The sequence below is a fragment of the Macrobrachium nipponense genome, chromosome 30 (assembly GCF_015104395.2).
Source record: "Macrobrachium nipponense isolate FS-2020 chromosome 30, ASM1510439v2, whole genome shotgun sequence".
Lineage (NCBI taxonomy): Eukaryota > Metazoa > Arthropoda > Malacostraca > Decapoda > Palaemonidae > Macrobrachium > Macrobrachium nipponense.
Genome location: NC_087218.1, coordinates 48,883,174 through 48,907,686, shown reverse-complemented (window position 1 = coordinate 48,907,686; position 24,513 = coordinate 48,883,174). Strand labels below are relative to the sequence as shown.

At 36.8% G+C, this 24,513-nt stretch overlaps 1 protein-coding gene across 5 annotated transcripts in view; it reads right to left on the bottom strand.

The window, feature by feature from the left end:
• The window catches only part of LOC135202502 (ADP-ribosylation factor GTPase-activating protein 1-like), a 169,517-nt gene extending 146,512 nt beyond the window's left edge, over positions 1 to 23,005 (bottom strand). For 2 of the 5 annotated variants that reach the window (XM_064231927.1, XM_064231930.1), the window contains exons 1-9: positions 22,896 to 23,005; positions 18,718 to 18,885; positions 15,768 to 15,881; positions 14,936 to 15,047; positions 14,596 to 14,755; positions 14,292 to 14,406; positions 13,668 to 13,778; positions 7,738 to 7,797; positions 6,342 to 6,434 (exon numbers count right to left, since the gene is read on the bottom strand). In XM_064231927.1, coding sequence (XP_064087997.1) covers positions 6,342 to 6,434; positions 7,738 to 7,797; positions 13,668 to 13,778; positions 14,292 to 14,406; positions 14,596 to 14,755; positions 14,936 to 15,047; positions 15,768 to 15,881; positions 18,718 to 18,885; positions 22,896 to 22,955 — 993 coding nt within the window. In that variant the 5' untranslated portion in view covers positions 22,956 to 23,005. Of the gene's footprint in view, positions 1 to 6,341; positions 6,435 to 7,737; positions 7,798 to 13,667; positions 13,779 to 14,291; positions 14,407 to 14,595; positions 14,756 to 14,935; positions 15,048 to 15,767; positions 15,882 to 18,717; positions 18,886 to 20,188; positions 20,210 to 22,895 lie in introns of those variants that run through there. The other 3 variants (XM_064231928.1, XM_064231929.1, XM_064231931.1) reach the window with 3 other exon arrangements.
• Positions 23,006 to 24,513: the final 1,508 nt, after the last annotated feature.

Here is a 24,513-nt window from a genome sequence, read left to right as displayed (position 1 = left end):
CCCAGAAATATACAGAGACAGGAGAAAGACAGCAATAATAATAATAATAATAATAATAATACAGTGTCCCCCCGTATTCGCGGGGGATGCGTACCAGACCTCCCAGAATAGTTAGAATCCGCGAATGTTTGGAACCCCTATAAAAGCGCTAAAAACAGCCTATTTCGTTAGTTAAAACTTAAGAAAAACCACTAAAAATTTTCATACTTGGTTTTTTTAATAGTTTTATCACAAAAAGTGCATTTTATGATGAAATTGATCACAAAAACCAGGAATTTGTGGATATTTCTCATAGAAAAATACCGCGAATGCACGAAATTTCCGCGAATAATGCAGGGAAACGTTCCCTAGAGAAATCCGCGAATGCGCGAATTTTCCGCGAATAATGCAGGGAAACGTTCCCTAGAGAAATCCGCGAAAGTGTGAGTCCGCGAATCCGGAGAACGCGAATACGGGGGGTCCACTGTAATAATACTTTATTAAAAGTAATGGCTACTTCAGCAGCGTTACACTTGTAGAGATTCTTCTCTATTTTGCGAATGGCGGCTTTTTCCGTGTTACTTAAACAGGCTAGTAGAGCGCCTGTAGAGGTCATGGTCAAATACAGTGTCAAAATAGGTGTATATATTTGAATTTTACAGATAAACTATGATACCATAGTCATCGAAGTCATTAACGATTTTCTCTCTCTCTCTCTCTCTCTCTCTCTCTCTCTCTCTCTCTCTCTCTCTCTCTCTCTTTCCTAAAGCGAGCTTTCGTCTGAAGCTGCCAGACATCCTTGGGCTGGGAAGCTAAGGGTGGACTGATCTTGGTGCAGTGTCCGTCCTCCTTATATCTGTGGTTGACAGCAGAGGGTCTGCCCCATGCTTGTCTCCTATTGGATGGTGGCGGTGAGTCTTTGTTTTCACTGGTTGCCTGAGCCAGGTCTCAAGCCACTTTCTTCGAGCTGATGGTTGCGTTGCAGCATATCCTGCAGCCGCCTGGACCTCCTGAGCGGCGCTGTAACGTTGATGGGCGTTGCGCTACACTGTGGGACGTCACGGCTAATTTGATTTCCATCGGCTGCAGGAGTACCTCGTTCGGGGGCGTTGTCTTCCGTAGAATTGTCATGATCGGTGGTGTCATTGTTGGTGGCAGGTCTTCTCATACTCGTAGGGAGGAGAAATTCTTCCTGCATCATATTTAGTGAAGGTTTTATTTGCTGGATGTGGAGCGCCTCCAGCAGGCGCAACCGACGGGCATCAGGGGCCTTCCTGATGATTTTCGTGTTGTGTATGATAACATCCCGGGAGATGGCCTCCTGATGTTTGGTGCGGGCATGATTCTTGATAGCCCCCGCTTAGGCGTGGCACAAGAGTCTCTTCGACAGTCGCATGGTAGTCATACCTACGTAGGCTCCGCTGCATTCGCGGACTGGGCATGTATACTGGTACACTACATGCATCTGCTTCAGGGGTTCTCCGATTCAGAGGACGCGCGACCTTATTATGAAAAATAACCCCTCTCCACAGGTATGAGAACCCCTGAAGCAGACGCATGTATTGTACCAGTATACGTACATGCCCAGTCCGCGAATGCAGCGGTGCCTACGTAGGTATGACTACCATGCGACTGTCGAAGAGACTCGTGCCACGCCCAAGCGGGGGCTATCAAGAATCATGCCCGCACCAAACATCAGGAGGTCATCTCCTGGGATGTCGTCATACACAACACAAAAATCATCGGGAAGGCCCCTGATGCCCGTCGGTTGCGCCTACTGGAGGCACTCCTCATCCAGCAAATAAAACCTACACTGAATACGACGCAGGAAGAATTTCTCCTCCCTACGAGTATGAGAAGACCTGCCACCAACAAAGACACCACCAATCACGACAATTCCATGGAAGACAACGCCCCCGAATGAGGTACTCCTGCAGCCAATGGAAATCAAATTAGCCGTGACGTCCCACAGCGTAGCACAACGCCCATCAACGTTACAGTGCCGCTCAGGAGGTCCAGGCGGCTGCAGGATATGCTGCAACGCAACCATCAGCTCGAAGAAAGTGGCTTGAGACCTGGCTCAGGCAACCAATGAAAACGAAGACTCACCACCACCAGCCAATAGGAGTCAAGCATGGGGCAGACCCCCTGCTGTAAACCACAGGTATAAGGAGGACGGACACCGCACCAAGATTAGTCCACCTTCAGCTTCCCAGCCCAAGGATGTCTGGCAGCTCCAGATGAAAGTTCGCTTTAAGAAAGAGAGAAAGAGAGAAAGAGAGAGAGAGAGAGAGAGAGAGAGAGAGAGAGAGAGAGAGAGAGAGAGAAAATCGTTAATGACTTCGATGACTATGGTATCATAGTTTATCTGTAAAATACAAATATATAAACCTATTTTGACCCTGAATTTGACCATGACCTCTATAGGCGCTCTATAACCTGTTTAAGTAACACTGAAAAAGCCGCTATTCGCAAAATAGAGAAGAATATCTACAAGTGTAACGCTGCTGAAGTAGCCATTACTTTTAATAAAGTATGCTTGAGAGAAGGTCTGCTTCCTACATAATAATAATAATAATAATAATAATAATAATAATAATAATAATAATAATAATAATACAGTAATAATAATAATAATAATAATAATAATCTCAATCAATTAAACCTTGTAGTAGCTGTGTTAAGAATATTTCTTCTTCTACGACAGTGCTATCCACCACTCTCATTACTAATCGAAATATAATCAATCTGGTTTGATTGTTCCAATCTTCTACTTTTTTCAGCGGCTTTCTGATCTTTGAACACTCTGCTCAATATTCTTAATCACTGAATTAAAAAATTTCAGAACTGGTTTCCACTTTCCAAAGCTGCAACCTCCCATTACGCCCTCAAAACAAACTCTGTTCCAATATTCCCACAATAATGCAGTAAAATCTACCAAAATGTTGGCTCCACAGTAACAGACTTTTAATCAGAGAAAGTTGGACAGGCAATGTACCTTATGTACTTTGAATGTGATGGCCAGGAGCGGATTCTACTCAGCAGTGCATGTGTATAATTGACAAAAGCCAGGAAGGAATGGTGCTATGCAATATGCATAACATGGAGAGAGATTTTCTCTCTTTTCTCTCCACCCTGAGAACAAACTTATCTCAAGCATTCTTTGTGACCTTTGTTTATCTTATGCATACAGTATGAATGTGATATGACTGCATCCTCAATTACAAAATACTCAAGTTGTTTCCTTCCAAATTTAAAGCCTGTTTATTTACATCGTGACTTTAAATCCATCAGATTTGAGTGCTGCATAATGTACAACATATTCCATTAAAGTACATAAAAACTCTACAACTATTAGCAAGTGTAATATAAAAATTAAAGCTTAAATGAAAGAGCAGGATTTGGGACCATCGGGAATACAATGTGATTTGTTCAAAACACTGGAGGGTTCGCCACAATGCTATACATTAAATTACAACATAAGAGAAAAGTATGCTCTACTAAAATGAGAAGTTCCTGTGAAAAAGAAAGGTGATGCACAATACAAATGTATGAAAGCAAAGGGAGAAAAGTTGAGAATAAATGAATAAGAAAGAGAATAAATTAATAAGAAAATGTCAGTCTGTTTACATGACAAAATTACCCAAAGAGATGATAATTATATTGCAATAACTACAAGAGATTTAACAAGCAATGAGAGGGACAGATCATATATTCATGGATCTCAAGAAACCACCTTACTAAGACGAGTAACTTTCAGCAAGTGATGGCGCTTAATCATAACAACGTCTAGACTATAGAGTTAAGTCAGTGGCAGTAATTTCCGAATAACTTGCAATAAATAATGGTGCTCATCAAGGCTCAGCAATAATCCAATACTGAACACAACATTATACAAAGAAATGAAGGAAAGGATAACAATAATTCCTTACTGAACGCCACAATATACAAAGAAATTAAGGAACGGAGGCCAATATTCCTTACAGAACGTCACAATATACACAGAAATGAAGGAAAGCAGACCAATGCCACAGCAGGTTCCAAGACATAGGTCTTAGAAAAAATTATGTGAAAGACTGAAGTGCAATAGACAAGAGAAAACTCCAAAATAGGTGTGTGTAAAACAAAGGTAACAGCAACTGGAACAGCAGCAAAGTTAATGTAGTATTCTGGAAAACGTCCATGTTGGGTCTAAAGGTGAATGCAAAAGTTACTAAAGGTGGTACCACAGGTGATACACAGCACAGAATTGCATAATTCAAGTGTAGCAAGGTATGATGTCTAAGGGCAACTGACAGCGAAGATATATTATGGTGGAGGGGAAGACCTCATTAAAACATACTGTACTGTTATGACTGATCAGCAAGATGCATAAATCAACATGAAAAACAGGCATGCACAAGAACTTCGACTAGTTGGGAACTTAGACAAAATGTGCACAAGATAGGAGAGAATGAAAAGAAGCCATCAATAGGCAACCATGACACAACCATTACTGATACCGATTACATTAAACAAAATGAAAGACAAAGCTTATACTGAGTACACAAATACAAAAATTCGAAATCACATCCATTTTGGGTTATGACTAGTAGTTTCTGGGAATGTAATACTGCTACAACTTTTAGACCATCTGTTAACTGTAGTATTATTTTTCATAGCTGAAAATGTTTGCTGTACATGCCAGTGTTTATTTTCCACTAAAATGTGGTTTACGTGAATCATTTACAATCTGTTAGCAGAAATAAATGAAAATGAAGAATGAAGGCATTTTTTAAATCAAAATGAGAAAAGTAGGAGTTTTCTAACTGAAAATGAGGGATTCAGAAGTCATTTCTAAAAAATATGAGGAATTTGCAAGGCATTTTCCTAATATAAATAAGGATTTTAGAAGACATTTCCTTGATATGCCCACTGAGTTCTATTAACATGCTGCAGAATGGTTGCAGATGAACACTACCACAAGCTCAGGAGAACCACTTCTGACATCCTTTAAGTAAGCAATTTCCCTGGAGCTTTCTATTCTCTTTGTAAACTTGGCATGAGAATCATATGCATGATTTCATACAAATGATTCCATACTTTTTACAAATGTTACACTTTTACAACAGACAGGTTTTCTAATCTCTTAACAAATATCCACTCAAAATAGGAGATGTGCCCATTTTATGTATGTGGCGTTATCGACGACACTTCAGCCCCTCTTGAAGAGGGAGGGAGCAAAAAGCCAGTTAGCCAGTATATTACCAAACATGAGCAAATTGTAATGTCTACAGCAGCCATCCAATGCATTGTACACGTGTCTGTGATAGCATTCACTTCTACTGCAAACTCCTTGAATATTATTTTGCTTACAGCATTCTTTTTTTTTGTGGATTGCCATTATTCATTATTGTATTTTTCTTTGCAGTAAAAAAAAAGTAATACGTAATTTTTTAATGATAGTCTGAAACAGGTGGTATAATAAGAGACTGAATGGTTTGCCAATTTTGGATTTTAGTCTACTGACATATTACTGAAGTGCAAACTGCTTTGTTTGAAGAGATGAACACCTAGTGCTATTATGCTTCAAGTCTACGAGTGCCAGTTTTTAACATGGTATAAAAACCAATTAATTACTTTTAATGTATGTTCCAACCTCTCAACTCCACTAATATACTTGATTCACACAATGAGTTTGAAAGAATCTGAAATTGACATTTGTGCACACGCATACACACATATTACTATTGGCTGACTTCCATTTTCTTTCCTTTCAATAAAGACTGAAATGTCTGGGGGACAATTCCAAGGGCAAGTGGGCATTTAGTACTAGGTTTGCATGAAATTACAAGGCAATTTTTTTTTAAATTATGGTATATAATAAATATATAAATGATTTCTTCACTGAAAATCAATAAGCATAAGTCTGAAATGATAGTTCACCATTCCAGACAAACAGCATCACAATTTGACTAAATATCAATGTCAATAAATAAATAGAGTAACAAGCATTACCATTATGAATTAACTCAATAAACATTGAGAATTCGGTCAAACAAAAATAACTACATACCACAGTATACCAGCATACGTTTACTGCTGAACAGTTAATAGGGTACCGTATCTATGAAAATTCTTAAAGGGGTACTAGGAAAAATAAGTTCTTATCAACGTTAAAACTGCAATACTTTGCAGCAAAGGGTAGTGTATGATATTACATAAAAACTAAGTTTGCACTAATCTGGATGGTAATGTTTCCAGTTACAGAAGCAGGAATCTCTCTCTTTTCCTAATTTTTCACCTATCTTGGAAAGTTCTAATTACTTATTGGTACACCTCTCATTCACAGTAAATTACAAGGGGTCAAGCCTACGTCATACCTCAGTTTCTTCTTTCTTATCCTCTTTTTCACTATCCTGTGGCCAATCAGCACCACTGAGTACCGAGACAGTTGTTGTTATACTATTGAGAGACTGAGAACAATTAAACTTGGTTAGAAGAAGGAAGTAAATAACATGACTGCAATGTAATGTAACAAACTGCATTTGTTTGAAAAGCTGTGAACTTTCTACAATGCTTTTCTAAGGGAATTTCCCAATAACCCTAAGATAAGCCAGTCTTACTAATATACTTGCAATGACACTTTGCTGGTTTGTTTAAATATCCCCTGGCAAACACACACAAATTTACTAACCGAACCTCAGTTTGTTCATATTCTTGTTATTCACCTGAAGGCCAACAACAAAACTTTCTGATGCAAAAGAAAATTTAAAAAATAAATCCTGAATCTTTTCATTCTTCCCTTATGACCGATTTATGTTATGAACTTTCTGAAATCAAAACAAAGTTTATATTCTACAATACTGAAAATACACATCAATTTCTCATTGTTTTTAACATTCTAGTTCTGATGGTTAAATGTACGATGATACTTTAAACCAGAAATAACCATACTCTTTTCTACACAATTATAATGTATTCATCACCACCATTTTCAATGGACATGAGATAATTTCCTTAAATATTCTCACCCTTGGGTAGGAGTTCCTATTAGTTTACATAGGAAACCATGGTAGCAAAAAAAACTTAGCACAAATATGTGTTTAAGGACTTGCTCTTTTCATATGCACAAATTCTCATCCCATATAACCCCCATCCTGTTCTATGACCCATAAGATACTTATAAGACAATTCATTTTGATCAATATTTTCATCAGTAAGGGTCTTTTGATTATTTCCCCCGGAAGGACAAATAAATTATACTGACAAATGCATTTTAATTCTAATCACTTTGAGACTGTGAATTGTGAATCAAGTTTCCTCTTTGATCCATGGGAAGCAAAGCTGGAAAAAATATTTTAAAAAATACTCAAACTTCATAAGCGTCAATTTTCAAGTTATGGACACCATGGAAAGGAGTTTACTATCTAAACACACAAACCCACACATAGGAAATGCACATGTACTTAGACACCCTCACAGAGAGAAATGTATGTGTAATGTACTCAGAACATATGTTTGTTCCAAAGTACAAGTAGTACAGCATAATTAATTTTCAAAAAGACAACCAAATGATTCTTACCTACCTGAAGTCATTACTTTTCAAAACACTTCCCATTGCTATAGTTATCATAGTCTAAAAACTAACATATAATGGAGCAAGGAGCAAGAAAGATTCAGTGGAGAATACCTGAACAAAAGCATGAGCAGGTACCAGTAACAGAAGATCATCAAGAGCTACCAAGTAAATCAAATTAAAATTCAATCATTCCTTACCTTAGTACCAATATTTGCTGCCTGAGACCCCAGTTCCTCAAGTAGTTTTCCTTCTCGCACCTGGTATCAACAACATAACAGAATCAGCAAGACATAAACATGCTCTAAAATTGGTCAACCCAAGGTTTTATGAAATCTACCAAGAAAAATTACTATACATGTAATACAGCAAGCATCTCCAATAAAATAAAAACTTGCATAATATATAAACATCATCCAGTACTCTAACATTTTCATGAAAAATGGAAAACATAAGGTCAAATAAACTAAAACTTCCAAGAAATCCATAAAAGGGAGAAGTACAGCACAATAAATTCATAACATTCACTCAAGCATGTAATACGAGGTCCATTCAAAAAGTATCCGACCTTGGTTCATAAAAGGACAAATAATTCACCAATCAGCAAATTAGTTTTATGGGAGTTGACAGCACTCTTACTGCGTATGCGTGTAAATTTTAAAAGCTCTAGTGTGTGCCAGTACCCGCCTGTGAGGGCTAGAGTGCAGACGTCCAGCACAAGCTCGTCGGATTATCGTCCTTACACAACATGTGGGAGCGCATCGAGCAGCACTACTGCATTAAGTTCTGCTACAAGCTTGGTGATACACAAGTGCAAACTATCCAGAAGATTCAGCAAGCCTTTGGCGATGAAGCCATGGGAATAACACAGATAAAGGAGTGGTATAATCGCTTCAAGCAAGGACAAACCTCAGTTGAGAGCAAGCCACGGTCAGGCAGACCATCCACCAGCAGAAACGAAGAATTCGTTGAAAATGTTCGTCGAATAGTGGAGGACGACCGTCGTATAACCATCAACGAAATTACTGAAGAAGTAGGAATAAGCACAGGATCAGTTCACACAACTTTAACAAAAGATTTGGCCATGCGACGAGTGTCTGCTAAATTCATTCTCAAGTTGCTGGTGGAACAGCAGAAATAACTCTGCCTGGAAATTGCACAAGACCTGCTTGACTGTGCTAACAGTGACTCTGACTTCATGAAGACTATCATCACTGGTGATGAGACATGGGTGTACAGATATGTCCCGGAAACTAAATTTCAGTCATCACAATGGAAGCATCAGACATCACCAAGACCCAAAAAAGCATGACAGGTTCGCAGCAATGTCAAGGTAATGTTGACATGTTTTTTTGACTCCAATGGTATTGTGCATCATGAATATGCACCAGCAGGACAAACAATTAATAAGGAGTATTATCTGGAGGTTATGCGACACCTTCAAGATGCGGTACGACGAAAACGACCGGAAATGTGGGCGGCGCGAAACTGGCAACTGCACCATGACAATGCACCTGCTCATTCTGCCCACTTGATCCAAGCTTATCTGGCCAAAAACAACACTCCTCTTGTTCGGCATCCTCCCTAATCTCCAGACATGGCACCTTGTGACTTCTGGCTGTTCCCTAAACTGAAAACAACCCTGAAAGGGAAGCGTTTTGAGTCGAGAGAGGAAATTATGAGAAAAACGACAGCAGAGCTTTACAGCATCCCAATGTCAACATTGCAGAGATGTTACCAGCAGTGGCAGCACTGGTGGGAATAGTGTGTGCACTCCCAAGGGGAGTACTTTGAAGGTGATTGAATAAAAAAAATTTCAAATGTGCAATTTTTTTTCTTTATGGACCAAGGTCGGATACTTTTTGAATGGACCTCGTATATATTGCCAATCTGCAACTCAATTTAAAATTACTGTTTATCATTCAAAGAATATCAAACACTTTTATACAGTATTTAAGAAAGCTACAAATCTAAAATTTAATCAACATCACACAACTGAAATGAAAATAAAAATGTAGACAAATAGTAAAAAAAGCATTCATGACTATACAAGACATAAACCTCCACACTCACATATACAGAGCAGTTTGGCAACCAGAAATTTTTTTTTAATCAAATTTTCTATCATGGTACCAGTGAACTGCATAATTCCACACCTGAAATATAACCTCACTCAAGCAGAGACCTTCACACACATTTTACCAATCAACAGTTGCAAGCTGCTACTGACTGACGGCCTCAAAAGCTATTACAAAACAAGGTGTGGATGCAATCTTAATAACCATAATATGATAGCATTAACCTTCTCTTTTTACTTTAGTTACTGTGAAGTGAAAGTTGTTCTTACTTCGTTCTTACTTCTATGTTACAACATACTGGACGAGGCAATGCCCTTTACAGTCTTTGCCTCTCCGCAGCTCAGGTAAGAAACTTAGTCCTTTCATACTAATACCAACTGAGTTTCATTACAACTTTGCACTGTGTATCAGTATCTTTGAATTAGGATTCTGTTTACAAACAATTAAAATCTTAAATATTTCAGTGAAAATAACCGTAAGTGTAATTGCTTTCATAGTCATGTGGACATCTCAGTGAAAATAGACATAAGTTAACATTAAGCTAAACAATACATCCATAGTATATAATGTTTTTTCCCTTTAGATTGTCCACTTTTTTTCCATATTTCTATTTAACTTTTTCATTTCTTGGTTTTTTTCTGTTGTGTGCGCAGCATAACGGTGGAATCCACGGTCTGTTGTCATCAGCTATACGTATTGTCACTCAAAATTAACTCTTTTATTTCAGCATCTCCACTCTTACCATGTTATCAACTACTTATATTGCTTTAACGCTGTGTTTAGTATCATTAATCTGGTTGAACTCCAATACAGGCAGTCCCTGGGTTACGATGGGTTCGGCTTACGACGTTCCGAGGTTAAGGCGCTTTTCAATTATATTCATCAGAAATTATTTCCAGGGTTACAAATATTTGAAGGTTTTTTGAAGAAAAATGCAATAAGAATGCATTTTACATAGTTTTTAATGCACCCAAAGCATTAAAAGTAAGGTTTTCTTACGATTTTTTATGATGTTCTGGCTTACGACGATTTTTGGGTTACAACACGTCTCAAGAACGGAACCCTCGTCGTAACCCGAGGCCTGCCTGTACTGCTGTTCCCTCCGGGTTTCTTTCCAAACCCATATCCCCACCTTTTATGACCAAAAACCAACTCGAGTATGTTCCATAATATGTACTTATTTAAGCATTACCCCCAACCATCTCACATGAGTAGAGATTTACTCCATTTGATATCCTTTACTAGGATTGTCTTCTCATCTCTGCTTTTCCAGGAAACACAATACTGGGAACACATGCATTACCTTCTTTCCCCTACCATACCATGGAGCCATGATACTTTTTTATTTTACTTTAATTCTTTTCATTTGTCAAACTTACAATCCACTGGAAATCATATTCTCCCACCACATCACAACCAAAGGGTCTTGTTCAAGGTCTTTTATAAATATTCCTCTTGCCCTCAGACAGATAAAGTCTACAATACATTTACCTTTCACACGAACAAATACCTAAAGCTATTCTTCTACCTTCCTAGAGATATACGCTACGAACCTAAACTGGTAGAAACTAAGACCTATTCACTGTTGATATAAGCTTATTTGTGAATGGTCTTCGCATCATTCTGTAATCAAGTACAGAAACTTCATAACTACTCTAGAGGTAAAAGCTACATATATTTCCTCTGCAGTAACAACACAGAATCAAAATAAAATAGGAAACTTAAATAAACTTTCTACAGCACCACACTTTTTAATGTCAGCATGCTTAGGAAAATTTAGAAGAAAAATGTACTATAGCCTATACTTTATAAATAAAACAACAATAGTACAGTATGTATTTGAGTGGCAAGCAAAGCATACACGAAATGTAAGGTTGTGAGATTTTCTATATGGCAAACCATCATTTTATGCATCTTTGGAGAAATTAAACTTCTGTTTACATAATATATATCAAACGTCTTTGTCAGAATAGAATTCCAAACAAACTTAAGGATGAAGTTCTCAGCATGTGCAATGGTGGTTACTCTACAGACCCAAAATGTTGCAGTGAGAAAGGCCAAATGCACAACTGAAAAACAATTGGAATGAGCCTTGTTGCCTTAACTGAAGTATTAATCCTTAACAGCATTAAAAAATACTGAACCAAAAAGCCATAATCATGAGACTAATCACAACGTGAAATCTAGGACTGAGAACTAGAAGGGCCAATGTCATAAAACCATGTTTTCAGGAAAATGCATTTAAAATATTGCTTCCTTTATTAAAATTCAGGTAAGTACAGCACACGAAAGCTTTTTTTGGGGGGGTGATTGCTTAACTTATAACATTGGCCATTATAGCCCTGAAACAGAGATAAAATTCTAGTTTAGTGACAGTCTTAACTACAATCGGCCATTTTTAACATTGGCCCTTTTAGTTCTCAGCCCTAGAAATAGTATGCCACAAAATATTTGCATATGAAAGACTAAACATCTACCACAACACTTTGTATGCTGTGGTGCTTGGTTAGTCTTTCATATGCAAATATTTTGTGCAGAGCATTCACATAAGTAATAAAGATCCTTGCCATTGTTTCATAAGCTCCACTATCATTATTAACATGACAAATACACACCTCTCCGAGGCAGTTGAAGAAAGACTGGTGCATCACGAGGTTTGAAGCCTGGTCAGTGACCAACAACCACCTTGTATGCGCTTGAGTTACCAAATACCACAGATTCCTTGTTTTACAATCTTTGATTGATTTTAACCGGTTTCCAGCTTGGTGCTAGAAGATATTGTTAAGACTGAAGGTTTGTTCAGCGTATGAACAAAAAAAGTTTAACAAGACTACAGTTCACATTCATAACTTTTACAAGGTTGGCCTATGGGGTTTGTTTTTGCTGTACTATATAAAGTTTGACTAAACTGACAATTCTGAAAACATTGAATATTCTGAAAACATTCAAATATGTCAATTGTGATGCTTTCTGTTTTTTACTAGTTATCTGTTCAGGCCCTATTCCAACTTAGCTGCATATCAATAATGTAATACACTACTAAAATTTGAGGAATGGACATTTGAGAAGACAAGAAGGACAACGTACTGACTTCCCAACTACTTAAGTGACAAAGTGATTACTGTACAATATTCAAAACAGATTTTCTTGCAATTCACTCAAAATTTACAATTTAGACTTCTGATTACTATCAGCAAGAACTGTTGCCACAAAGCAATGATTTCGGTCTGTATAGTATATATACCTTAAAAGGAAAAATGGGAGAACTCCCCATCAAGAAAAAGGTTATCCCACTGAAGGCAGTGCCAAGAAACCACTCATGAACTCTCACAGGATTCGTGTCATGTGGCATACGAATCAAAGCAGTTGACTTCAATATGCACCCTCAATTATCAATACAAAACTAAAGAAGCGATATTGACAGATAAGAAACCAACACAGGCAGTTAGCAATGTCTAACTATGAGATTCATAGCCAGGAGGGAGTGGGAAGATAATCTGACAAAGAAGCAGCTCTAAAGAGATGTGGTGACCAAAGGCTGGTAAATAAACAGATTTCACAGGTCTATACATGAAAACCTACGCCAGATAGACATTCAGGCTAGAAGTGGACAAGACAGAAGAGCACAGCAAGAACTTATCCTGAGTCTATCCCTACATAGTGATAATCTTACGCAAAAATACTGATAGTACACTGATGAGGGTGAAAGTGTCAATTTCATATTATTCTCATTATCAATAAATAATCCAACCCGCTTTCGGTGCCATAAAATCAGATTAACGGGCGCCGTGAGCCAAGCGCCGTAAAGTCGGAATGCTATAGTAACCCAGGGACTGCCTGTACTTTGATGTGGCATTCTATTTGGAATGGAGATCATCATATACCACTAACAAATGCCAAGAGAAAGACAGCCTTAAGTCTCCCATGGAACTATATTCTGAAAAATATTTCTGGTGTTCTATCTGACCATGTCAAAAGTATAATCCTCTCTGCAAAGTAAGAATAGATCTCACAACCATCAAATGTCCTATATCAGAAGATTTCGGACTAACCTTGTCAGTGATTACGTGGCTATACTCTGTAGCTTTTTCTGCTGCTATAGAGGAGTACTCCACAGCTTTTCCTGCTACTTTCGTGGCTCCTATAGAAAGCAAAGACCATCCCTGTAAAACAGTTATAAACATCAGCACACAAAAAGCAAGTGAATTAAAAGTAAATTTTTCTAGCACATAAAATACATAACCAAAAGTTGCACTACTCCACTAAAAAAATTAATTATCAGTTCCTGGAAACTACAATGGTAGCATAATATCAATAAGTTTAATCAATATAAAACATGAGTCTACCTTTACGTTTTAGCTATATCACGAATAAACAGCTATTACATGACACACTACAAACAGATACACATTACAAACTCATTATTCAACATTCTAGATTTACAATTCCTTTCAGGAGCAACTTGAGAAACTTGGTGATGGGTAACTATAATCCCTTAGGAATCATAACATTTCCCTGAGTAGTAACTAACTATTATTCAGATTAAATGTACACAGCTAATATTATGAATGCAGAACACATTCGCCTTCAATTCCAGACATTTAAATTGTTTACCGTAATGTTACCTTTAAACTCTTAAAAACAGTTCCTACATAATGAGCACAAAAGGAACTTACACTTGATAAAGAGTTCACGGCAGTGTCAAAGAACTCAGTGGATGCACTCTTCGGAGGGGGGTTAGGGCAGTTGCCAAAGCCTGAATAGCGTCCTCCTTGAGAAGGCGGTAAATGACTGGAAAAAAATTCACCATTCAATACATCATCATAATTAAAATGGTTTTACCAAACCACTGAGCTGATAATCAGCTCTCATGACTAACCCACTATGTACATTATATACTTGACATAAAGGATAAATGAGTCGAGATTCTTATCAATCATAATAATGAGACTCTACTGTGATTAGTCTCCAAACACTTACTCTGGCCTCTGTGCGTTCTCCTCTTGTACTTTTGAAAAGAATGCTTCTGTCTGACTCTTGATGCCAGGATCCTGGTATCCTCCTTGATAACCACTCTGGTAGTCTTGATATCCACCGCCACCACCATAACCGTTACTACTTGTTGCAAAACTATTTTGTCCTATTGGAAAGACAACTTTTTATTGATATATTTTCTCTTAGTTGACAGTTAATGCATACAATAACTTTCATAAACTGAATAGTAGAAAATTCACAAGCAATTCTAATTATGGAAAACTTCCAAAGCAAACTGCAGAGGGAAAATACTCTGATAAACATCACTACCTAAAATATACATTACCTGAGGATTTGAAAGCTGGCGTTGAGGTAGACTTGGGAATAGCAGAAGAGCGATGGTCACGCGCCGAGGAATTCTCAATGCTCCATGGTTTCCCTTGTGCCAGTGCAGTAATCTAAATGAAAAATTTAATATCAATAATCATAAAGATTTTTCAGTGATAAATATGACCATACATAAATGAGCAAAACGAATACTAGGCCAAGGTACTATACCTTTCATTCATCACAAAGCTACTAAAAGTGACTGAACAATGAGCTAACTGATTCCCATTCATAAACTAAAAATTGAGAGAGACAGAGTGAGAAAATTTTATGAATTGTTCCCTTAAGTTGGATTCTTATGAATTGGTTTCCCTTAAGTTGGGAGAGGATTACCTCACTGAGGGCCTCCCATTTCTACGAATGATGAAGCTGTGAACACTCACATCTAGTGTTTTTTTCTGCAATTTCTCCACCCTGGCTTTGACCTACAACAGCCAACTAATAACTAAGTACGTAGATTTATGGCTTAGGTCAACAGTCATACTGAATTTTAGTAAAACCATCATGGGCCCTTCTCATCAAGTTCAAGGCTCAAACATGAGACATCTGACTGTCAGCTACATGCGCTATGATTGATGAGAGAGAGAGAGAGAGAGAGAGAGAGAGAGAGAGAGAGAGAGAGAGAGAGAGAGAGAGAGAGAGAGAGAGAGAGAGAGAGAGATTCAAACATGGGACACCCAGTCATCAGCTAGATGTAGTATCATAGAGAGAGAGAGAGAGAGAGAGAGAGAGAGAGAGAGAGAGAGAGAGAGAGAGAGAGAGAGAGAGAGAAATGATTTCTAAACACAAACCTTATCTCTGTAAAGAGCAGCGGCACGTGTATTGTACTTTTGTTGCATGGGAGCATGATGGTCGTAGTCATCTTGTGATTTGAGGAACTCTTTGGCTCTTTTGTTGCCGCCAACCTGTATAAAAAAAAAAAAAAAAATTAATCCAAACTTTAAAAAATAAAATTGCATCTTCTGCTGCCACACCTGTATAAAAAAACGAAAATTAATCCAAAATTTAAAAAATAAATGTTCTTATGTATGGTGTTGCCACCAACCTGTATGAAGACAAAAATTAATGCAAAATTTTAAATATAAAACATAAAAAAAATCCTTTTTTGTTCTTACTAACTCATATGAAGAAACAAAAACTTATCCAAAATTTAATAAGATAAAAGTGCAGTTACAATTCATATTACAACACTCAAAAGCATGTGTAGTAGTATACCTAGTTACTGCATTAACAAAGCACATAAGCCACAATGTCAGGTTGCTATAGCTTTGGAAATGCAGTGCATAATGATTATACTGTGACCTTCAACGTGTTTTGCAAATTATGAGGATGTCTCATATAACTGTAGCTTTACTATTTCACAGTATGCTGTACATAACAATGAAGTTTACCACATAACTCAGCTTTCTTCGATTTAACTTAAGCTCTTCAATGAATGAATCAAAGAGGGAGCCAGAGTGGTAGAAACAGAGATGGAAAGATCCAAAAAATAAAAGAAATACAAAGACCTATGGCAAAACTGGGAGACAACCCCACAATAGTGCAAAGAAATAATAGAGGTTGGATAGCAAGGAGGGAGACAGGAAAAGGGAATGGAGGTCAAGTAAGACTAGAAAGTGGGTGTAGCTAGGGGCCAAAGATGCTGCAAACACTTTAGTAGTGCTTTTAATGCATCACATGACAGTTCTACTCCTTATAGGGACCTCCACTGTTATCTTCACCTATAATTTTAGGTCAAACCCTCTTAGTAAGCTCTGGGAAGGTGGGTATGTGATTCACTGGTCTAATGAAATGTCTTAACAGTAAATTAAAAGAAATATTTTACCTTGAAAGAATTGTTTTGGATTACTAATTATTACTGTATGTCAAATATGATTGCATAGTATTTTATATATAAAAATACATATTAATCAAGGATTACATACAATACTGTGTGCCTTGTGTTTTGCAATGTAGTTACCAGGTAGTACTTTCAAAACACTTTGCCCTAGTGTTTTCAGTTCTTCAATTTTCATTTTATTTTACTGTCTTCCAATTAGGCAGTTCAAATTTTTAAGCTTTTCTACACTTATATTCAACAGGCAGCCCTTTTCTGTGTAAAATTTGACTGCATGGAGACTGCTTGAGACCTACGGCCTACTCAAATTACATCCAACTGCACTTAAAACCAAAACTGCGTTAGTTCATTAACTTGAACAAACCAAAAATACAATACACTTACAATTACCTATAAAGTAACAATAGTTCCCCAAAACATACAGTTCTTCATATAAGCATATATGTACTTGAAACAGCAAATGGAGACAATAGCACACTACTTTACATCTTTATGTTTAGAGTTTATATGATCTTGGTTTGACATGATATTAAGGAACACATCCATCCATGTTCATATGTTGAGAATTAGATGTGTAAAATCACAGAATTTAGGGAAGTTGACCTACTTAGTATAATTCAATATTGCTATCAACATTTAATTTAAGAAGATTTGTATGGCCACCTGATGAGAAGAGAAGAACAACACATGGCAAGAGAAGTGATGGACGTGGAGGTGGATGGAACACGAAGGAGAGGAAGACCTAAGACCAGGTGGAGAGATTGCATTAGAGATGATATGAGGAAGAAGGGAGTATGGGAGGAAATGACAAAGGACAGAGGTAGATGGAAGAGACTCATTAAAAATGGTGACCCCAAATAGGGATAAAGCTGGGAAGAAGATGATTTAATCAAAGAAGACTCTAACAAGAGGCTTCCATGGAATCAGATGGTCTTATAAAATTACTACACACCGTACTAGTACAATGGTCCCCCGTATTTGCGAGGGATGCGTACCAGACCCCCCCATTAATAGTTAGAACCCTCGAATAGTTGGAACCCCTAAAAAAATGCTTAAAACCTCCTATTTTGTTAGTTAAAACTAAAGAAAAACCCACTAAAATTTTTATGCCTGGTTTTTTATAATAGTTTTATCACAAAAATGCACTTTAAGATGAAACTGAATAAAAATCCAGGAATTTGTTGATATTTCTCATAGAAAAATACTGCGAATAGGCAAATTTTCCTCGAATAATGCAGGGAAATGTTCCCGAGAGAAATCTGTGAATGTGTGAGTCCGCGAATCCGGAGAACGCGAATACAGGGGGTCCACTGTATTGACATATATATTAGTATCATTATTACAGTATTTTGGAATAAGACAGTTTTATGTCCCAATAGTCTTTAACCTTCACTCCAATTACCATCAATACCCCTTTGAAATTACGCAATATCTTGCTTCCCAATTATCAGCTATACATTAGAAAGCCTCATATCTACAAAAGTTATCAATAATAACTACAATCATACGTTGTCATATTCAAAATAATAATAAAAAAAATTAATGAGTGACTTATTATACTGCAATAAGAGTATAAAATCTAGTTCAGGCCTAAAAACACAATTTCAGAATGCACTACAAAGCTGTAGGAAATAATTTCCAAAGTAAATTTCTATCCAGAAAATACACATCTACTAAAAAAATATTTCATAATTGAAAAGATTTAAAAAACATACAATAAAGGCAGCACATATAAAATATAAAAAAATGACACAACATAATCTTAAATGAATGACAAAACAGTTATCAACATTGTAGAAATGAATGGTTACTAATTTGATAAACATGCGTAGGCTAACAAGGGCATTTTATAACTTTATAAAAAAAAAAAAACATACAAAACTAAAATGGTTACAATACAATACCTTCATCTTTTCTAGTTCTATATCCTTCCATTTGTCCATAGTAATTGAGCGAACAAATGACAGATGAACACCAAGGCCACGATGCTTCCCTGAACATTCTAGGCATATCCATATTCCATACGTTACCGAAGCCCATTGGGGATTGTGGGTTCCACATTCAAAACATTGCTGTAAAGAGAAAAATTATGATGATGTTAAATCTCATTCCTTTACAGGATGGTGAAACAAATGTAGTTTAATCACTGAATTTAAATAAGGCTTCCAGAATGTGAAATGATACTACATGACCAGAATCAAACTGAGAGCCACTCTTTCCTGTAACTAATGGCTTTAAAGGAAACCATATCATTCACATAAGGAAATTTCCAAAACAGCGCAAAACTAGTCGCCACCTATGAAACACTTGTAGCCTACTCACTACTGATTCTAGCCTCTGCATTCTTCAATCCAAATCCCAAAATCTAGAAATAAACGCATTGTGTCACTCAGGTGGAACTTGAAACAGCTAATATTTTTTACTTGCTTCAGATGCATTGCAGTTTTCCATTAATCTAAATGAATCATTTTCTTCTTCCTCTTCTCTGCTTAATCCCTTCTGAGCCTTTTCCAGGTGTTTTTATTTTGTGTCCTATTTGCACCTATTCTTTTGTCTCTCTCCTGTCTTCTCAATTTCCCTCAAGCCTTCCTCTCCTTAGTGTTCTTCCACTTCCACTTCCATGATCTTTCCTGCAACATCTCTCTCCTCATCGAGTGACTAAATGATCTCAGTTCTCGATTCTTTGACTTTCTTTGCCCCCCAATATGACTAGCTGATTCCCTGATCTAATCATTTCTTATCCTCTCTTCTTGTCACAACATTCATCTATCTGAGCATCCTTATTTCTGTGACATATAACTTATTTTGCTCTACTTATCTAGTGGTGCCATGTCAAGCCCATTCAACACAGCAGGTCTTACCACCACCTTATATACCTTGCCCTTCAGTTTGAAGGGGCTGTCTTGTTGCAGAGTACACCTGATACTTCCTGCAATTATTCTATTTGGCTTGAGTTCAATGGTTAACCTCTACATACATGTCACCCACTGTGTCCATTATCAAACCTAGATATATAAGCACCCTTTTGATATTCTATTCTCACTGGTCATCATTCATCCTATTCTTCATGTATTAAGTGCGTTCAACTTAATCTTCAGCCGTCCATTTTTAGTACTTAGTCATAAAAATAAACCTTAACCTTATCTCATGAGGATGGGCCATCATTTCACATTTGTATGACTGGCATTATTCAGGTAATTGTCATAAGAGCCAAAAAATTTTAATCCTAATGTGAAAAATACAATCAGCAAGCAAGCCTAGTCTTACTGCTTAGAACCCTGTTTGGCACTAGCCTCAGCTGACTGTTATTATGTCATTCAATTGTTACTAAGTTCACATAAAAAAAATGCTATTATTCACGAATTATATTCTTACCTTCATCCACGTTTATTTATGATGATGCTGGAGGATATAACAGTAGACTCTGCGCAATTTATCTAGACTACCCTAGAAGATACATTTTAACAATTTAAAGTTCACTGTGTGTGTGCAAACATCTTTTCCTTTCTTAATTAATTTTAACCCTGTCTCCTTTTTGTACATCCACCATATATTTTAAGTGCATTTTTTAAAATTTCTGCTCCACCCACAAATAGCCAAATTGCTTCATACTAATCCAGTAAATTAAATGACTGCAAACAATAAACTTCACATATCAAGCTTTCCCAAAAAGTGAGATGCACAAGTAGCATTTTATTCTGTAGCTTTCCGCTTCAAACTTACAGTAAGGAATTACCTTTCAAGAATTTCTGGAGGGGTTGGGAAAGGTTACTGCCCATCTCTTTACAGAGGCATGTTGGCCCGAGTGAGGCTACAAATTTTATGTGAAGTGAGATTAAGTTACAGAATACATACAGTTCTTATGTAATGAGGGAGGCAAAACCTAGCCCAAAGGTCAGACATGACGTCAGAGGTTAGGTTAGGTTATCAAAAGTATTTTTTTTAGATAATTTGTATGGGGTTTTCTTCAAAAGATTGGTTTGCCATAATAAAGGTGGTCAGAACACACAAACCACAGCAAAGTATAGCCTATTTTAATTATCATAGGCTTTATTCTAAAAACAAACAAAAAGCACGCTCAACTAGTCTACATATGAAAAAAATTACGATGGCCTGAGGTGTTAAAAATACTGTAGGATAGGCTAGCAATTCCAGCTTTGATTTATGCTCAACTCACTTCAATGTCCTTAAAAGGATTCCAAACCATATAAACATTGAGCACATAGAGTATATGTTACTTTTCAACAAATAATTCAATACAGCTTGGTTCTGATCAACAATTATTTTAGTTAATTTTAATTTCTTTTGCTTTAATGGAAGAAATCACTGCAGAATGCTTACTAATCACGTTGGTGGTTTTGGAAGCTTAGAAGCTTCTCTTACTGTACTAAAATTTTTTTTGTAGAGAACCATTTTTTTGTCCTTCACAGCCTTCTCTGACATATCAAATGGTGTTCTGTAACAAGAGGCCTCAGTGAACATGCTTATTATGGTGGCATCACTTACTGAACTGAACAATCAGCATTTGATTTTGTGGTTTCAAGACAAACCCAACCTCTTATACCACTTCTAATCTGATTTTTGCTTCCAGCTGTAGCTACGACAACTTGGACTGTGTGCCCTGGCTGAGATCATTGCTTTGTTATTCATCAATAACATGAGTTGTCATTAAAATTTTCTGGGGATCATAGTTTCACTCAAGACAGCAAAAGGCCAAAAAGAAATTTTTCTACATATGAGGTTAGCAAGTTTAAAGGGACAATATTAGACTGGTCTCATCTTGGTCCATGGCAGAGGTTATGTTTTAATTTACAGTGTGACAAACATTTTGAATACAGATCAGTTCAGCAAAATTTCCAGGTGCTCCACTTAGATGATGAATTTTGGATCCATAACCAAAAATTAACAGGTGGTGAGGGATCTGTCAAGGTTTATGAGACAACATTTTTTATTAAGTACATATAACATTTGAAGACTGTCTTGTGTGATGTAGGCAAGCATCAAGATTAATGAAAGTATGCAAGCCAATAACTTAGACCTTTTATAAATTATACCCTAGTGGGTCAAGTCAAGTTGGAACGAATCTGGAAGGCTTCACATCGTCAGTCAGGTGTCCTAGGTTAGATTAGGTTATCATAATTGCTCTAAAATGCAGCCCTGTGTTTCACAGTTTAAAGTACACAAAACTTGGTTAGGTGTGACAAAGCCAATTCCAGTTGTAGGACCCAGGGCCCAAGGCTGGGTTATGTTAGGAAGGGTGATTATGATGTATCCCTATTTTTTATATTTCTGGTCATTCCATACAAAAACCGTTTTCCAACTGTAGTCCCCAACTATTGTTAGGTAGAAAGCAAATTTAGTTGGTTAAGCAATCACTTCCAGCAGAAATGAATGCCAGATCTGTCAGAATAACATAAAAATGAGTCGGAAAATCATTATTTATATTCCTACTTGATCATGGGTCTTAGGCTAGCCTAAGTGACATCTTCCAGCTAATGAATAGGCTAGTTTCACGAGTTAATAAGCATTTGATTACCCCGACCGCAAAGCATGTTATGAAAGTCTAGTAATGCTTCAAAGACAAAGACAAAGTTAACTAGGAAAAAAGATGTTTTTTTCTTAAAAATTGAATCTTATTCTTACGAAAAAAACCACTCTTATTTCCAGCCAAACATTTGCTACCTAATACTGCTGTAATAAAGCTCATAATCGACCAATACTTGTTCCTTTGTTTCCCAGGTTACCGACCCCAACCTACCATAAGCCAGCCTAAGGTGTTATTTTACTTTTTATTTTTTATCCAGTTTCTGCGCGAATTACGCTATTAATGGATCGTCTAAAAAACACGCAAACTATAGATTAATGTAGCTTGACGTCTAAGGTTTCAGCACGGTTGAAATACTACGTACTGTGCGTCCCAACATAAATAACAGCCCAAAAAGAGGTCAGGTCTTCGCCTCAAGATAGGTGAGTGGGTCAGGGTTACCCTGCGGTCTAATGCACTTAACACTTCCCGAAATGACAAAACGGCACACTTCCGGGCACTTATTTGGACTCATCCTTCAAGAGAACAATCACTTACAGTGTTTTCATCCTTCGGCTTAATTTCAGCTAAGACTCGACGTGTCCTGGGACTTGCCATCTTGACAAACTCCCTCAAAACATTCACATCTGCCAACACAGATTGTTTACTGTCAGCTGGTAAATTCAAATGAGCTTCTTTTACAATACTTTTAATCGTTAAAATATTTGTAATTTCATTTCAAAATTAAAAAAATGTACTATTAATATCATCTTAGTCTTTTTATTTCTAAAATTACACTTTATAAATTAATCAGCGAACGTATTGCCAAGCGTAACAAAGACTCTGCCATGACTATTTGCGTCATTATTTCATTCTTTGGTATTAATATTTTACATTTTACCTTATGTTTTACGATCATTTTAAGTACAAGCTTTCCAAAATATCAATGTGCTGGTTAAATATTAAACTATTTTATTTACCAAAAGATTATTCTAACGCTAGGAGTTTCTCTTAAATAAGAAAGTAACAGCAATATATATGCACATGCATATTTTAAAAAGTGGTAACCCCTACATCACAGCTGTTTTATAAGTAAGACCATTAAAGTCCTGACGTTTACGGGAAAACATTGCGTAATCAGTATATTAGTTAACAGCTGTCTCATACTTCACATCACAGAAGAAACGCGCTACCATCTAATCTACGGGGGCTAAGAAGCAAATATTTAATTGGCAAATAGTAAAAGGTTTTGGGATGACAATCATTTCCTGGTAATTCCATGTTCACCAGACCCTATATTTATAAGTTATAATATTAATGTAAAATAATACCTTCTTACATAAATATCATCTCAATACCATCCAGTTATGAGTTCATGCATATCATATTGAAGACGATGAAAAATGCACGTTAATAATAAACTAGGTTTCCTGACGAGCAGCATTTCACTAAATTGACAATTTTGGTGTTTATAGTAATTTATATGAGCAGCTAGTTCACTGTGTCCTTGAACGACACACATGTACCATAGCATGTGTGTGTAACTGAAGGCCGTTGGACTTTGAACCTTGGAGTACATGGTAACAGTAATCATACGTAGCTCATAAATGAAGTGACTAATCCGATGCTTTTGTCCATGGCATCTAAATTCTTCAAGTGGTGACGCCTAATGCTCTTCCACTGGAAACAATAGGCCTATTCGCTCGCCAAGTGAACTGCAAGCCATTTATTTCAACAGGAGATTCACCAGAGAAATTTAAGCAATACTTAAAAGGTTGTATATTTGGAGTTATACATTCTGGATTAAATAACATATTTCTGAAAAACATTCTTTTAATTCAAAACACTAAGGAATAGTTCGGTGTTATACCCCAGTCTGACAAAAATACTGAACACCATATTATGCATTCACATTAAAAGTTAAATATGAGAAAGAGAGAGAGAGAGAGAGAGAGAGAGAGAGAGAGAGAGAGAGAGAGAGAGAGAGAGTTTCTAAGCATGTTAGATTGTTCGGAATATTATATCCGTTTTCATACAGATAATTACTGGGTTCCTTGTCATTCAACTTTTAGTCTAAAGGATTCAGAAAGTGGTCGACCTTTAGCGATTAGGTTAGATTAAAAAAATAGCTTTCTCTGCCAATCAGTGCTATGCCTTGGATCGATTTAATTCCCAC